This window comes from Lactuca sativa, chromosome 1 (genome assembly GCF_002870075.4).
Source record: "Lactuca sativa cultivar Salinas chromosome 1, Lsat_Salinas_v11, whole genome shotgun sequence".
In the NCBI taxonomy this organism is placed as follows: Eukaryota; Viridiplantae; Streptophyta; class Magnoliopsida; order Asterales; family Asteraceae; genus Lactuca; species Lactuca sativa.
Genome location: NC_056623.2, coordinates 44852524 through 44869685, shown reverse-complemented (window position 1 = coordinate 44869685; position 17162 = coordinate 44852524). Strand labels below are relative to the sequence as shown.

Sequence of the window (17162 nt, the reverse complement as noted above, 5' to 3'; positions counted from 1 at the left end):
GCTATTTTTTTTTGCCTATAAAACTAGTGTTTGTCAAATATCTTTTTAGCTTATTGATTTTTTAAAATGCCAATAAACTAATAAGTCATTTTAAAAAAACATTCCCAAACACCTACTAATAGTTATGTTACCAGACTTGTATCAAAATATAGATAGTATTAAAAAAAGAAGAAAAATATTAATTAGTTTATATGAAAGTGTAATATTGTGATCATATTTTCTGTAAAGTTGTCTTTATGTATTAGTCTATAAAAACCATAAAACTCATTGATTTGTATTTCAACGTCAAACTTTTGAAAAATGAAAATAGTAGAGCAACGGAAATGCAGTTATTTTAAATAGTAATAACTTACGCTTTGTTACCATTGTTTATTTGCGTTAGATAAGAGTTTAGTAAACAATATAAACCCCACCAATATTTATTTAATCAATAAAAGTTAATATGGATTTTTAAACGACGTGCATAATATTTGATAACTTGAATAGAGTTCAACTTTGAACTTTTATGAGGTGAGGTGTCATCCTCTTATTAGTATATATGATATATGGGGTGATGTGTCATCCTCTTATTAGTATATATGATACACTACATATATTTTTAAAATTCTTTAGGTGGCAATTGGCATAGATAAAAAAAAAAGTGATTACTTACTGTATTATATACTTAGAGATACGTAAACCGATTGATAATCGATGGTCGGTGATGGTCGGTGAAAATAGAGACTAGTAGAATTTTATTTTATGGGATACTTACTATTATATCATATTTTTTAATTTTTAAATTAATATTACAATAGAATTTTAATTTATGGGATATTTGCCCTAATCTCAAAATATACCTGCAAATAAATATTTGCAGATACTCGTGCAAATATTAGATACTCGCAGATAGATCTAAGATCTATCTTCGGAAATATTTGTTATCAGGTATAATTGAACCAAAAATATAAACAAAGCTACATAAAATGTAAACCTAGAAAAAAAGAAAAAACCTATTATATATATATATATATATATATATATATATATATATATATATATATATATATATATATATATATATATATATATATATATATATATATATATATATATATATATATAGTCGAGATCAATGGCGAACTCCTTTGAATGAGCTAACAGACGAACTGATAAAATAAATAATTGCTTTAATCGTAATTGAGGTTAGACTAGGAAATCGTTTCAGCTTCTGATTACTTGCAATTAAAGGAAAGAACTAACAAACTTTACTAAAACATTTTTTGATTACATATTATTGAAACTGTATTAATTTCACGTAAACTTAAAAAAAATCTTATGCATATGATCAAGGTTGTAGAACTCATTACTCATTACCTATTCAACCAACTGTCGAGTAGCGAGTACTTGGATTCGATAATTCATGTAGAAATATTTTTAGGAAAATTATATATGTCAAAATCATAATGTAAAATCATAATTTGATTGAAATGTATAACAAAATTAGATAAATGTGCATACACAAAACTTGAAAAACACATAATGGTCTTACTTGATGAATAATTACTGAGAACTATATATATATATATATATATATATATATATATATATATATATATATATATATATATATATATATATATATATATATATATATATATATATAGTACTAACTATATATGTATGTGTTAAACAATAAATCATTAAGTATAGATTAATCATCGAGTTGACAGAGTTTTACAACACTGCTCGCTTCAATAAGAGGCTGATCGGGGAGTACTCAAATTCTGTAACTCGCTTCAGTAAGGGGCCAAGTAGGGAGTAATCGGCCGAGTAATCGACCAACTCGGCGAGTTTTACAACACTGCGTATGATTGATGCATTGCTTTTTTTCCTGACCAAATCAACAATTGCTTTATTCAGTTCGTTCCCATATTTAAAGTTTGTTGTTGAATTATATATATATATATATATATATATATATATATATATATATATATATATATATATATATATATATATATATATATATATATATATATATATATATATATAATGTTAGTCGGTTAGAAAATTAAACTTCGATTTAAGAGACATAACTTGTAAACTTTAGCAATAATTTTTGGAACTTAAATAAAAAAATATTGTGCAAGGGCTTATTCTTTGTTTATGCATTAGGCCTAAAAGTTGTTTGTACCACTCCTGTCTCAAACTTGCTTAATTGAGAATAATTTCTAACACATAGTTGAACTATTCAAGCTCAAATATTCCTCATTCCAAAACCGAGTTCAAACTTGACCTAACATGGTCGATTTGAGCTCAAGCTTGTCATCGCATTTTAAAATTGCAAAACCACACTGACTCATGGGCCCTTATTTACCACGACAAAAACCATGGTTTTATCAAACAAATATTAAACAAGTGATATATTTTTGTCATTTTATAATGCAAAGAGGCTATTCACAAAAATAACCCTAATACTTTACAGTTTCAACTGGATAATATAATATGTGATGAACAAATTATTACAGCTATAGAAATTGAACCATGGTTGTCAGCATCTTCTGAAAACTGCTCGTATCCATTGCCTAAAATACAAGAAATCACGAGCAAATTAGATCACATTCAGATATTTAATTAAAAAAAAGAAAATATCAGGATTGAAGTATATACCGCTGCATTGTAATATTTTTAGAACGGTTTTTAATTTCTCTGTTGTATGTATTTACATCCACTATGCTAAATCCAGCTCTTACAAACATATTTGACAAAAAATCTTCCGAGAAGTAGAACGAAGACTGCAGACATATATTTGATAATAACAATAAGATTATTAAAAGGATGGAAATAAATAATAATAATAAACTTACAGTGCCATCTCCACGAAAATAGAAGTTGTCACTAATAACTTGATTCTTGGTTATTAGCAATTCCTGCATAATGACCATAAAGATTAGATGCCATGAAGACCAATTAAATAGTAGAACAAGATACTATAAACTCACTTGAGCATAATCCCCAATTGCATAATCCCGTAAAAGAACAACACCATTAGGCTGCAAATTCATATATATAATAAGGAATGTGAGAATACACACCAAAAATTAGAACTAAGAATAAAGAGAGTTAATTTGGATTTGGGTGTGACCTTTAATACGTGTCCAAGGTTTTGTATCACATTAGGCATGTTCTCAGGACAAACCGCAGATAATGTAAAAATCTGCATAAAATCATTATTATTGGTATTTATAATTTATCTATAAGTTCTAAATTCTCATATAGTAAGAGTATCAAGAACCAAAATCTTGAAGTTGTAAAGTGCATTATTACCAATGTAGCAATGTCAAGAGATGAGGGGATAATATGGTCACAAAGATCGTCTTCAGCAATATTGCAAACAAAAACATTCATTTGATCTTCACGAAACTTTGCATCTGACTGCATTCCTTGAGGAGACAAAGTCAATATTGGACGAGGTTTATAGGGATATTTTCGAGGATGAGGAGGGCATTCACGTCTTTTGCATAGACAAAAAAACTGGATGTTTTGTCTCATTGACATAGCCAAACGCAGTAGAGGATTATCCTATGTGGCAGATCATCAAAGTGGGAAAATGATGAGGAAGTAATGAACCTTAACAAGATTGATAGCATGATGAGAGAAATCACAAGCATGGACATAAAGTTGAGGGTATTTCTTGATAAGTGGAAATATTGTGTTTCCAACTCCACAGCCAGCCTGTGGATAATGATGAAATTTTAGTTCCAAAAAAGAATGCACTTTTACTTTTACTTGACAAATGAATCAGGTATAATCTTCAAAATTCGTATATGAAAATTTGAAATTTCCAGAAATGAGAGATGAATCTACCTCTAAGATGATTTTTCCATTGGAAGGGATGGTGTTATCATCACAAAAGTATTGCCCCCAGTCCTTCTCCAGGTAATGTCGATCCTTGAAAAACTGCAATCAGTGTAATTACTTCATGAAATCTGTGTGTTGTATTATGCTATTGTTTCGCAAGCTTTTTCCCCAAAATAGAAGTGGTAAAATGGCTCAACGCAATCAAATTAGCATATATCTGTGTTTTTTTGAGAACTGAAGTCAAATTTATGGAACCAGGGAGACGATACCTTGTTTTGATGGCGCTCGTAGAATTCGTCCCAGTGCTTTCTGGAGTTGTGATTATATTGCTCGACGTTAAAACTACCGTGAAACCCTAAACACTGAACGGCGGTGGAATGTGGTCGACGAAAGAAGATGGTGGGAGGTAGGAGTGTCGTTAGGGGATAATATGCACCGGCGTACGACTGCGATACTAAAACCGCCATCGCCCCTGCTTCTTCCGTCGCTGAGTTTTGGCTTCTGCCCGTATTCTCAGAAGATTTGCGTGAACATTCCTGTACTGTGCCAAACTCCATCATTTTTATTTTTCACATTACCATTAGGGGTCGTATCCGGATTTACCAGGGTTAAGTGAGACAAGCTGACTCCCGAAAAACTTGAGACCAATTCGGAAAATATGGTTTCTTACCGGGGAAAATAGAGGCTATAATCATTTTTTGGTCATGGTCTTAACTCCACCTCAATTTATTTGAACCGTCGATTTACTTGAACCGTAAGGTATGAATGTTAATCTTAGTTTTGGTCCATTAGCGTTGTTTAGCTTTTAATAAATAATTTTTACATTTTAATAAATAATTGTAATGTATGAATGACAACGAATTGACAAACAGCTCTGTTGATTGACAAAACAGTTCTGCGGACCGACAAACAGTTCTGCAAACCGACAAACAACTCTCTGTGGAGTTGAAGGGTCTATATATTGTCATGGATGATCGTTGAATTTTTGGTAAAGAGTTACAAATTATTTTGAAGTTTAATATGAGTTCATCTTCGAATTTCTATATTTTCTCGTGCAACGAGCTTGATTGTTACTATTGTCGACCATTTTCTTGCCCCGTCACCAAACATAAGAGAGTCGTATATGTCTGATGATACTTTACAACAATTACAATGGGTTAAAGAACAACAAAAAAGATAAAGAGCCACATCGGACTCTCACTGAACGTTGTGACCTCATTGCGGCAGAGTGCAATGAGGTTGAAGAAATGATGCAGATTAATAAAAAAAAAATCAAAGATCATGGGGAATGGATAAAAAAAAACAAAGAAGACTATCAAAATGGTTGAAAAATGGCTTACTGAGAAGGATGCAGAAATTATAGATCGTGGGCGGCAAAATGACCGTTTTGAAGATAAAATAAGAATTAGGGACGACTATATAACGATAGAGAAAGATAAGTATCCATTGCAATTCCCTTAAGTTAATTAGTGTTGTTGTACGTTTATTATGTGTTTTTGGTTTGTTGTATGTATTATCTTCGAGTTTTAGTTATTACTCTACTAGTAATGATGCACTAATATAATCATAATATTACTCATAATCTTTAAAGTAACCACACCATTTCAAAGTACACAATCAACATCTTCCAAAACATAACATGTGTAATTATACATACAACATCAATCATTCAAATCAAACGTTGAACAAATAGTCTTCTCTTTGCATCCCTTGCATCCTGCACGTCTCTAGCTTTTCGTGAGTCCCTTGTGCCCCTTGCGTCCCTTTCCATTCTGTCTTACTACTTGACATCGAGCTACTTTTTCTCGGCTTCTTTTGCTTTATTGGGACCAATGTCGGACAAGTTGCCGCAGTATGTGTTGTACTATCACATCTACTACACCTTCTTACTATAGGTTCCTTACCTTGTGACGGTATACGATTTATGTTTTTCGGTCTACTAGCTTGACGTGTACCCATTATCGGGGGTCTAACAACCATCATCTCAGCATGAATCTCCCAATCACAGGGGTCTGGAAGGGGGTAAACCGCCTCCTCACACGTACTTCGGTACGTTTCCATTTTGTAAGCGTCTATAGCCAGATGTCCATAGTTAGTTTTTTTCAAGTGCTTTAAGACCATTATGACATGACCACAAGGCAAAGAAGTTCCTTCCCAATATTTGCATGTACAAGTCTCTTGCCTCAAATCAACTATGCCACCATGTTTGAAATCATGCACTTGATATATTGCATCTGAAACACCTGAAACGGACCATCCTGTCTTACGCTCTTCATTTTTGCTTACTACTTTTTCAGCCCACTCCATTAGCACTGTTGAACGTCTCCCTGTAAACAATATATATATATATATATATATATATATATATATATATATATATATATATATATATATATATACATACTAGGAATTCTTGAGGGTCGTGCTAAGCACGACCCATGAAAGGTGATTTGGTTATTTCCTTCATCGTTGTCTAAATCTTTGAATAAATGTAAGTACATTGCTATTATAGGTACGAAATTCCAAGTACAATGTTATTATTAGTTAAGAAACAAGTATGTGTATGTTGCTAATACGCGTAAAGACATGAAATTTCATTGACATGTTATGTCATCCTACTCTTACTTTTTTCTATTATAGCATTAGACTTCAAAAATAGAAGTACATTGCTATTATGGGTTAGGAAATAAAACTACATGTTGTGGTTTTGGACTTTTTCTGTTTAGCAAAGTGGGACCCTTCGTTTTCTGTCTATCATGTAATTTTGATTTTTTCTTTTTTGTTTATGACAATTGGTAGCAGATTCTCCTCGTTTGTGTCTATTGCCTCATCCTCATGATTTGGTTCACTTGAAAGTAGAGGTTTTGCATAGCCTGCAACTTCTACTCATGCAAATTAACAATCAGAATTATAGGCCACAAAGATGATAAAAAAACAAGGGTGGACAAAAAATTTGCAATTTTTGTCCCATTGACATGAATGGGTACCAACCCTATGACTAATCAAAATTCAATAACTACACAGGGACTAAACTTTATCACTAAATGAGAATAAATAAGACCCATTTCGAGGTGCTACTTCAAGACTACCTAGATTCATTCTCGGATGATGTTAGATAAGATCAATTTAGTCGCCTAAAATTCCATTTCCCATGAAAATTTCGGCTTAGAATATAATACAACCTGAATGATTCTAGTCTAACTTGAATTAAAAAACTTGAAATTTCAAATAGGGTAACTTTGGCCACAAAACACTTTTTATTGGGTTGAATGCTTAAATGTTCGGATTTTCTGACTAAAAACATAAATAAAAAAATTAAAGTATATTGTTATTATCAACAAATAAATGAAAGTTAGATTTTCTAATTTTTGCATAATGGTCGTTACATAATGTATTTAAGATCCAATTACGACCATAATCCAACGAAATAAACATCATTACAGGAAAGTAAAAATAACATGAGAATATAGAGTTTCTTGTAGCAACATATGAGTCAATAGGTTTCTACATATTTCAACTTAAGTCGAATCGATATGATATGTTCACATTTATATTTCTACAATGTTTGATTAAAAAATCAAAAAATATTGAACCAGCTATATGTGAATCAAGTTATGGTTTGCCATCCAGATATGTGAACCATATCTAGTTTAATTAGGATCATCTAAAAGTTCAATAGAAACATTCGGTAAGTTTGTAGCAAAATATGCCCTGAAAAATTGGCAAAAGATAACACCATAAATGAGGCCAAATTTGTACAAAGTTAGGACTTAATTAAGTCGTTCTTTTTTAATTAAAGTTAAAAAGGGACATCGCTTAAATATAACTCACAAAAACAAAAAAGTACCAACTTTCGTTTGTTCCTTGTACATGCAAAGAATCAACTTACCATACATCTTGTAGCACCTTTCTTCAAGATATTTTTCAATCTATATAAAATAATAAATTTTAATGATATTTTAGCACAAATAATTTCATCCCATTAACTCATTGATTGATAATTTGAGATCATACAAAAAGAATGTGCTCACTAACTTCAGGAAACAATTTGGCACTATCAAAAACAGGATATTTAGCAACATATTCACACAATTTGGCACTATAAAAAACGATGGTTTCAAGACAATCATAATCAACTTAACCACCAAAAAACAACAAAATAAAATATAAAAGCCGAATACATTGAAACACAACCTAATTTCATCACTTTATCGTAAAATAGAAGTAGTAAACAATAATAAATTATCAAAGATAAGAATTCAAGAAAACTTGTTAGCTGTGATTTGCTTGACAGGAACATTTTCACAAGTAGGTGAACTACAAATGATTCACAAGAACAAATCATTATTCCAGCCAATACCTGAACGAAATTGATATCATAAAGAGTTATAAAAGATGCCAAACAAAATCGATATGTGATTAAAGGATGAAAACTGTTACTATCACAATTGTATATGAATAAATATTTATTAAATCCTCATGAAAAGCAATCTAGATAAACAATAATCTAGAAATATTCAGGGTGGAATGGGGAGAATACAAACCAGAAACGGAAGATCCATACATGAATCGTGAGATGTTGAAGAAAAGGAGGTTTGAAGAAATGTTAGGTTCATCAACACAATCATCTATCAATTTCGTATCCAAAATTTTAACTTGTTGTAAATGAAGAAGAAATCAAAAAATAATTGAAATGGAAAAGAAAAAAAACTCACCTTGACACCCCAACTCAGGGAAATAAGAGGGGCATGAATTATTGCTAAACCCATTGATTAGTACTTCATTGTCTACATCTTTGCCACTGCTGTAGAACGTAAATTATTAAAGTGAGAAGAAATCAGCAACTCGTCGAAGTTGGGGTTCAACCCCAACTCATCAAATAAATCAACAAGGACGCAAAAGGAAGTGATATTTGATGAGTTTTGAGATTGCAGAGATATTCTCGCAACCACCACATCTCTGATTTCCAAAACCATCTTGAAAACTTTCAAACCAAAAAAGATAACGTGAACAATTAGAGTCAAAATCATGGACCGAATCGGGCTTCAAATCGAACCCTAAGTTAACAAAGGGAAGAAAATAAACCACAACACGTACAACAAATAGCAAAATTGAAAAGGGAATTTATGAATAAATCAAATTAACACATCGCTCGCTGTATGTGTGAATGAGATGGAAGATGAGAAAAGGAGACTGATCAGGAATGGGAAGCGATGACATGGAACAAAACCAGAATATAACTGACGCGTTCATTGAAATAATCTATATCAACACGAATTCGACCCCAACCACCGTCGCCAATTAGGGTTTTTTTTTTCTATGGAGGATTGTTGTCAGAGATTTTCTTGCAACCAAAGTCGTAATTATGGAATGGAGAACGGGAATCGGTAGATAAATGTTGAAAGGGTGGACGATATATAAAAAGGATATGACACCTTGACACATGAGTCTCTATGAATCGATGTCAATGTCGATGGCGTCTTTTAGAGTGGTGGTGATGTGTTGTATAATAAACCCTGTTTAATTGTTGTAGGCGGCACCACAATAAAAAGCTTTTATATATAGTAATGAAATATATATATATATATATATATATATATATATATATATATATATATATATATATATATATATATATATATATATATATATATATATATATATATAGGCTTCTTTTGAGACAAAAGGCCGATTTTATAAGAGAAGGCCCAATTAGGTTGAAAAAATACATAAAGTTTACTTCGCTTAATTAGAGGGCTATGTAGCTCCCCTGCACCCTCGGCAGAGGATCATCCCAAACTCCTCGCATAGAGGTTAAAGGCATTATTTCACACCCCCAATTTTATATTTCATTTTCACCCTGTGCGACAATTCTTCTCCTACATACATTCCCGTCGCCCATTCAGATCAACAGCCGTAAATCTAGGGTTCCGGTGTAGGTGAAACCATGTGGAGACGAGCCTCTGATAAGCTCTTAGCACTCCGACCTGTTGCCAGACCTAATCGTATCGTTAGGTCTTCGCTATCTCCAGCGACTCTTCGGTCATCCCCGACTGTTATCACTCGTCACTATTCAGGTCCATTGGGTACCAAGGTAAGTACGACGATAATTTATTTCAAATGATATTGTCTTCTATTAAAAAAGCGTAATTATTTTCATCGATAAAGATACTTGTATTGATTAGAATGATAACTGCAGAAATTTAGCGATCTTTTGTATTTTGAATTGGTCTTAACATCAAAAACACCTTGTCTTGAACAATAGCCACTTGTTACCTATCCCTGATATCATCAATATATAATGTCATTACACATAAAGATTCTTGTTTATTATATATATATACTGCATACTACTTTTATGCCAGGTCTTTTAGAAGTAATTTTAGCGCTTCGTAACATATACATGAAATATATATATATATATATATATATATATATATATATATATATATATATATATATATATATATATATATACTGCATACTACTTTTATGCCAGGTCTTTTAGAAGTAATTTTAGCGCTTCGTAACATATACATGAAATTTAGTGTATGAATTAGCTCCTTTGGAGATACTCTTCTACTATTAATTGTGCTAAGAATTGTATTCTTGCTCTACAATGTAATGTTCCCTATGAACCATATCTTTTCTCTACTATGGTATGTTCACTAGGATCTTATTATATTTTACAAGTGAATCTGAAGAGTACATAATGTTGCACACCAACTTTAAATAAGGAAAGCAAGGGTCACAATTTAGCTCTACAAATAAATAATTTAAGCATAAATCTGCGAGCATAAAGGCCACAAGGATTAATCGGCCATAAAACACAACTTTTGAGGATAAACATATTAATTATAAATCAACTTTCATAATACTTTGTTTAACATGCTAACACTTGCTTTAGTTTGCAACTACATACATGAAACGACTAGTATTTAGTTTAGTAAAACAGTTTGAAGAAATTTTTAGGAAATGATCATTTTGAGAAGAAGCTTTCCACCTCTCTACTTTGTAAATCAGTTGGCAAATTCAAACAAACATAGTATTACCCGATTCTAACTCGATATAGATCAAAAATGTTTCGAGTGATTATCTAATAAGATGTTTTTATAATAGTTATAACTTTAGGAATGAGACAAAACACTTTTTATCAATTCTTAATCGACTGAGACGGAGAGAGTTTTAACTGTAGGCGAAATGTTCAAAGTAAAAATGTTTCGAGTGATTATCTAATAAGATTATTTATAATAGTTATAACTTTAGGAATGAGGCAAAACACTTTTTATCAATTCTTAATCGACTGAGACGGAGAGAGTTTTAACTGTAGGCGAAATGTTCAAACTTCAAAGTATAACTTAAAGCCTTAATTTGAAGTCTTAATTAGAAGGTAAGGTCATCAATTTGGACGATATACAATTATAACATACCAATGCGGCTGTAGGGATAAATTCAATTGACCTAAGGCTTTTGAATACCATGTTCGATAACGCTCTTGTCATCGTATTACATGTATGTCAGTTGCACCAAATCAAAAAAGAAAGTGTTTAACATACAAGATGATAAATTAATCTGCTGTAATTAGTATAAGGTAAAAGAATAAGATTTAATCCTGAAATCAAAGTAAATCTTATGGATATAAGGATGATTAACGATCGACTAATGATTTTTTTTTTCTCTTTTTCTTTGTGATTATCTATTCGAAACAATTGAAAAGTCGGTTCCTTTCTATTTTTCTTCTTTAATCTTTAAACATTTATGCGAAAAGAATATGTGAACAGGGTATGATAGATTCGACACAACACATTGATCGAGTTATCCGATAATTAGAAAGATGAGTAAACTACACAAATGGTCTAGATGGTTTGGGTTAATATTTTTATTTGATTTATTATTTTGTTTTGAACTTCAGATATTTTTATGGTTTGTTTTTAATTTGGAGAATCTTTATGGTTTGTTTTTGTTTTGGTTTGGTCCTTATTGGACTAGAAATGTAACGTCCCAAAATTTCAGAGTAAAATTTTCATTTTTAAAACAATAAGTTATATAAATAAGTTGTTCCAAAATCAATCAAAGTGATTACATCATGTAAACATTAGAGTAAAAATTGTATGTAGTCAATGAGGAAAACTCTGGGGGATGCAGTGCAGTCACAGTGGGCTCTTCTCCTTAAAGCTGAAAGTACTTGAAACCATGAACATAAAACCGTAAGCATAAAGTTTAGTGCGTTCCTCAAAATACCACATATCATACATATAATAGAGATTGATATGTGTTAACCTTATTCTAACAATTGTCATTATGTCATGAGCCATATCATGGTCTTGCCAAGTCAGGGGCCAAAACCTAGGTTTTATAGACAAGTGACAAGAGCCACCTATTGGTCTTCTATGTAAGTATCACAAAGACAACTAGCATTATACATATAATTGCCAAGGTCCAGACCTTCGTCTTGCATATAATTTGTTGGGTGTTGTATCCAGGTCTTTCATGCGATTGCTAGGTGCCACCACCTTTTCTTTCTACATAACATAATCCTATGGGCTGACATTGATGCCTTCGTCCCCCATGTATAGTGAGGAGACTCACCTGCATCACAAAGCCGATTAAAACCTAGATCAATGTTGCGCCCACCATAACCAACTCTCACCACCAAAAGATGCGTGTTAAACACCTCCTATCAATCCGCACAAGGCAAACCCTAAGTCTACCTTCTAAAAATAGAAATTTGACAAAAAGGTCAACACATGCTAAAAAGTCAATGGTCAAAGTTGACGGCTAATGTTGACTTTAGTCGATCGCCACGTCTTGGCCTTCCTTGGCCATGCCCTGACCCTTGCCTATCCAACCAAACGGGAAATTCCCGGTTGCCAAGCCATGGCGATCTATGGCCACGTCGTGGGCACTGGTTTCCATCCAAAACTCAGATCTTGTCCATACTATGGTCTAAATGGATAAAGTTTTCAATTTTATCCACTAAGACTCCAAGTGATCAATATCTCTAACCCTAACTCCAAATAAAGCCAAAAACCACCATGTCTTAACCATTAAGCCCTTAATCTGAAAAGTCTTTAACCCAACCACTTCAGAAGGGTTTTATAATACTAGATCCATCTCAAAGATGGAAGCTTTATAGACATGTATGTCTAATACATGTCCAAAATCCTTTTTATGTCAAAATGAGCATTTAAGACCAAAACTCAAGCAAATGGCAAGAACATCTACTAAAGGCTAGGTCCACTAAATATGATGCTCTTGGGACTCATGAGAGTCACAAAGCTGCCAACTTTATGAGCTCCTTCCTTCCAAACTTGCCCAAACATGAAGGACATCGGACCATATTCAAGATCTAACTACAATAAGCCATAAAGCAAGGAACTTAGATACTGACAAAGGTCCAGAAATGTCCAAAATAGATCTTCACTTCGGCCACGGAACACCACAATCCTTTTCAATGCCTCTTCTTTATTCACAAGCAATTAAAGTTCACCAAAATGGGCTCACAACTCACAAGGAGAAATTAGGGTTAGGGTTTTTGGAACTTGAGGGTGATAGAGGTTGATAAGGAACCTTAAAAATGACTTAGAGAGTTTAAATACGAAGGAAACCCTAAAAAAATCATGGGCTTGGGCCAAAACAGCTGCCACGCTGTAGCGGCTAAAAAAATGCACGTGCCTTATATACAATGCCATGATGTGGACATCCTTGCCCTATGCCGTAACATTGAGTTTTTCCCAAAAACTCCATCTTAGCCCAAGAGAATATAAAGCTAATCCAATCTAGAACACGAGTGTTACAAGAAAAGACTATATCGTCTTTTTCTATTGAAGCGTCAAAAATTGATCCATCAGTGGCATGAAATTCATCAAATTAATGTCGATGGTTTAGAGATAGGTCATTAGCTTCACAAAAGTATTGAAGCGTCAAAAATTGATACATCAGTGACAACAATTTCCCAAACGATTGAGCAAAATGACTATGCTAAAGTGAAGCGGTAATATGAAGTCTATACGAGATGGTATGGTCATTAATTTAGAGAATACACAATTATAACATAGGTTGTAGGGTCAATTGACCTAAAGCTTTAGAATAGCATGTGCGAACTTCAGATTTCAGACGTAAGTATTTAGAAGTCGTAGAACATTGGAATTACAAATTCAAACTCAGGCCATGCCCATAAACAATTAGCAAATCAGTTGACAAAATGGTCAATCAAAAATCGAAGGCGCTCGAAAATTTAAAGAAACGATTAGCAGATCAGTTGACAAAATGGTCAATCAAAAATCGAAGGCGCTCGAAATTTTAAAATTTTTCTGATCCGTTGTTAATCCTTTGTTAAAACGTTGCTAAGTTATCGCATATCCATCAGTATTCGTCGATATCCATCGATAATCCAAAGTTTTAGGGACCCATTTTTACTTTTTGCGTAGGGTCTTTAAAGTCAACAGATTGGTCGTAAGTCTCAGTTCCGTTGGGGGCTTCACTTCAGCTTAGTCGCTTTGTTCAATCTTTTGGTGAATTGTTGCCACTATTGCATTAGTTTTTGACGCTTCAATATTTTTGTGAAGTTGATGAACACTCTATAAATGAGCGACCTTAATTTGATGAACCCTTTGCCACCACCATTTATGCATAACGTTTCAGTAGAAAATAGCAATATAATCTTTTTTGGTTTGATAGAGACGAAATCCAAAACAAGAACAAATCATAAGTATGTTTCAATTTAAAAATAAACAATCAAGATGTTTGAAGTTGAAAAAAATAATGAATAAAATAAAGAGACTAAACCAAACCATCTAAATCAAAACCATTTTGTGTAATTTATTCATCTATTTAGTTACCTGATAATCCGACCCATTATTTGTGTTGTACCGAATCCATTATGGCTTGTTCAACTATTTTTTTCATATTCATGTTCAAAGATTAAGAAGGAAAACCAAAATTTTGAGATAATCACCAAGAAAAAAGAGAAAAAGAATCATAAGTCGGTTATTAGTTGTCCTTATATCTTTAAGATTTCCTTTGGATTTAGGGTCAAATCTTGTTATTTTACCTTACATTGGTTATTACCGATTAATTTCTCTTTTTTTATGTTAAACACCACCTCGATTTTTTTTTGATGATTTGGTGCAGAGTCGTACGTGTAATACGATGACAAAGGTGTTATTGAACATGTTATTCAAGGGCTTTAGGTCAATTGAATCTACCACTACAACCACATTGGTAGTTTGGTATGTTATAACTTATAATTGTATATTGTCTAAATTGATGACCTTATCTTCTGATTTAGATTTCAAATTAGAGTTTTAAGCTCTATTTTGAACGTTTAGTCTATATTTAAAACTTACTCCGTCTGAATCGATTCATAACAAGTGTTTTGCCTCCTTAATAAAGTTATAACTAGTATAGAAACATCTTATTAGATAATTACTCGAAGCATCTATGATTCATGTCAAATTAGAATGTGGTAAATACTAGGTTTGCTTGAATTTGCCAACCGAAGAGTCTGCTTTTTTTTTTTTTTTATTTTTTTTTATTTTTTTTTTTTAATCTTTAGTTCCATTCTAGACACTAATAGTTGCTAAAGTGATTGTTTTTATTTGAAAATTTTGATACTTGATACCATTTGTAGCAGCATGGGATGCGATTTTCAACGAGTGTCCCCAATGATCCTGATACACATGATGATTTCAAGCCCACAAATAAGCTTGAAAATTCACAACTTACCCTAAAAGACATTGTTGAGCAGGTTGGTGGTTACTGCCAAGTTTACCAAAAAACCTCTCTTTTGACTAATATGTTTCCTTTGGATCTTATGATTACAACATTTGTTAATTGCAAAATGTAGGATGTGAAGGACAACCATGTGATGATTTACATGAAAGGGGATCCAGAACAACCCCGTTGTGGATTCAGCTCATTAGCAGTCAGAGTGTTGAGTGAATATCGTAAGTGCTCAAATCTTTGTAAAGAAAAAGGGTAAATTTGGAATTGAAAATGGTAGTTTCATTTACCTCCTTTTTCTATTTGGATTCTCGAGGGTGTTTTAGTAATTCCAAGTGCTGGTGGGGATTTTTGCAGGTGTTCCTATACATTCTAGAAACATATTGGAAGATCCTGAACTTAAAAATGCTGTAAAATCTTTCAGGTAACAAACACAATTAGAGGTGGTAGTTTTGACTTTCGACCCATTTATATATAGGTCAACAAGTCAAATGGGTCAAAGGCACATACTTTTTTTTCCATTTCATTATTAATTTTTATTGGGTATAATATTGGGTGTGTATGCATTGCAGCATGTGGCCAACATTTCCACAGATATTTATCAATGGAGAATTCATAGGAGGATCAGACATTATCCTGAATATGCATCAGGTAAGTTTCTGCATCTTTATCTTTTTTCTTTGGTCTTTTCATTTATAATTGTGTTTTTGAAAACTTTTTTGTGTTATGAAGAATGGTGAACTGAAGGAGAAGATAAAGGCAACTCCCTCCGAATAGAGGAATTTGGAATTTTATGAAGTAATAGTCGTTGTTCTTGTTCAAGGTGAGTGAAAATATAATGTCATGTTACTACTTATTTTTTAGGTTTTAGTTTATTATGTGAGATTGATATGCTGCAACATACTGTTCTTGTTCTATCTTGCATTTAAAAACTTTGAGCTTGTTATTTGTTTGGTATTATTGTATGGATGTAATAAAAATTAGTTGATTATTTTATGATTATTAAATTTGGCTAAACCCTTTTAAGCGTTTTCCAAGATTTTTGCAGGTGAAAAGTAATTTTACACGTTATTTTCTCATATATTTTTGCATGTTAAACCTACAGTCCTACAAAATTACTATTCCCCTGCACAGTATTTGTTTATTTATTTATTTGAAAATGGTATTTGAGTATTCCTATTACAAAAGGTTCTTTTCACAAAAAACTAATGATTTTTGCAGGTGAAATATAATTTTGTACATTCAAACAGTGAAATTACTAACGAGTTTTTATTCTTATTTTTTTTGGTTTTTAGTTTTTACGGATCAAAACTAAAGAAGAAAGCTTTATTTTTTATTTTTGCTGTGAAAAAATTTATTTTAAGCATCCTACCAAAAAAAAAAAAAAAAACGCATAATTTTCGCTGAGAACAATAATTTTTTGTAAAAAAATGTGAGTATTATTCACCTGCAAATTTTATAAAAAAAATTTGGATGAATTTCGTATTTGTCCTTGTTAAACAACTAAATATTATATCGTATTTATCAAACTTAAAATTTAAATATCAAATTTATCCTTATTATTCATTAAAATATCCTATTTCCCCAAAAATAAA

The 17162-nt window shown here is 32.1% G+C and overlaps 3 protein-coding genes across 6 annotated transcripts; 1 reads left to right on the top strand and 2 right to left on the bottom strand.

Moving 5' to 3' along the window:
• Window positions 1-2524: 2524 nt before the first annotated feature.
• Window positions 2525-4477, bottom strand: LOC111899134 (tRNA N(3)-methylcytidine methyltransferase trm141). The gene is made up of 9 exons (XM_023895015.3): window positions 4113-4477; window positions 3850-3942; window positions 3613-3717; window positions 3310-3417; window positions 3128-3199; window positions 2985-3035; window positions 2850-2912; window positions 2653-2777; window positions 2525-2567 (listed from the first exon to the last, which is right to left on the bottom strand). The coding sequence occupies exons 1-9, from the start codon at window positions 4401-4403 to the stop codon at window positions 2534-2536; spliced, it is 942 nt and encodes a 313-aa protein (XP_023750783.1). The 5' UTR covers window positions 4404-4477; the 3' UTR covers window positions 2525-2533.
• A 3390-nt stretch (window positions 4478-7867) lies between these two features.
• Window positions 7868-9387, bottom strand: LOC111899133 (uncharacterized). 2 transcript variants are annotated; one of them, XM_023895014.3, is made up of 3 exons: window positions 8559-9387; window positions 8388-8471; window positions 7868-8203 (listed from the first exon to the last, which is right to left on the bottom strand). In XM_023895014.3, exons 1-3 carry the CDS (start codon window positions 8610-8612, stop codon window positions 7976-7978), a joined length of 366 nt encoding a protein of 121 aa, XP_023750782.1. In that variant the 5' UTR covers window positions 8613-9387; the 3' UTR covers window positions 7868-7975. The 2 variants fall into 2 exon arrangements, 1 of the variants encoding a protein (XP_023750782.1); XR_002852781.3 differs by lacking the exon at window positions 8388-8471.
• A 208-nt stretch (window positions 9388-9595) lies between these two features.
• LOC111899132 (monothiol glutaredoxin-S15, mitochondrial) lies at window positions 9596-16584 on the top strand. Of its 3 annotated transcripts, XM_023895013.3 has the most exons (7): window positions 9596-9937; window positions 14977-15078; window positions 15476-15592; window positions 15692-15791; window positions 15925-15991; window positions 16140-16218; window positions 16300-16584. In XM_023895013.3, the coding sequence occupies exons 1-7, from the start codon at window positions 9791-9793 to the stop codon at window positions 16342-16344; spliced, it is 657 nt and encodes a 218-aa protein (XP_023750781.1). In that variant the 5' UTR covers window positions 9596-9790; the 3' UTR covers window positions 16345-16584. The 3 variants fall into 3 exon arrangements, with proteins under 3 accessions (XP_023750781.1, XP_023750779.1, XP_023750780.1); XM_023895011.3 differs by lacking the exon at window positions 14977-15078 and having other exon boundaries at window positions 9601-9937; XM_023895012.3 differs by lacking the exon at window positions 14977-15078 and having other exon boundaries at window positions 9605-9937; window positions 15479-15592.
• Window positions 16585-17162: the final 578 nt, after the last annotated feature.

Coding starts and splice junctions, on each gene's coding strand:
- LOC111899134 (XM_023895015.3), bottom strand. CDS start 4,403: ATGATGGAGTTTGGCACAGTACAGGAATGTTCACGCAAATCTTCTGAG. Junction 2,913..2,984: donor CAATTGGGGATTATGCTCAA/GTGAGTTTATAG, acceptor GTCATTATGCAG/GAATTGCTAATAACCAAGAA. Junction 2,778..2,849: donor ATTTTCGTGGAGATGGCACT/GTAAGTTTATTA, acceptor ATATGTCTGCAG/TCTTCGTTCTACTTCTCGGA.
- LOC111899133 (XM_023895014.3), bottom strand. CDS start 8,612: ATGGGTTTAGCAATAATTCATGCCCCTCTTATTTCCCTGAGTTGGGGT. Junction 8,472..8,558: donor CCCTGAGTTGGGGTGTCAAG/GTGAGTTTTTTT, acceptor CGAAATTGATAG/ATGATTGTGTTGATGAACCT. Junction 8,204..8,387: donor GTATGGATCTTCCGTTTCTG/GTTTGTATTCTC, acceptor AATTTCGTTCAG/GTATTGGCTGGAATAATGAT.
- LOC111899132 (XM_023895013.3), top strand. CDS start 9,791: ATGTGGAGACGAGCCTCTGATAAGCTCTTAGCACTCCGACCTGTTGCC. Junction 15,079..15,475: donor CCACATTGGTAGTTTGGTAT/GTTATAACTTAT, acceptor TACCATTTGTAG/CAGCATGGGATGCGATTTTC. Junction 16,219..16,299: donor TTATCCTGAATATGCATCAG/GTAAGTTTCTGC, acceptor TGTGTTATGAAG/AATGGTGAACTGAAGGAGAA.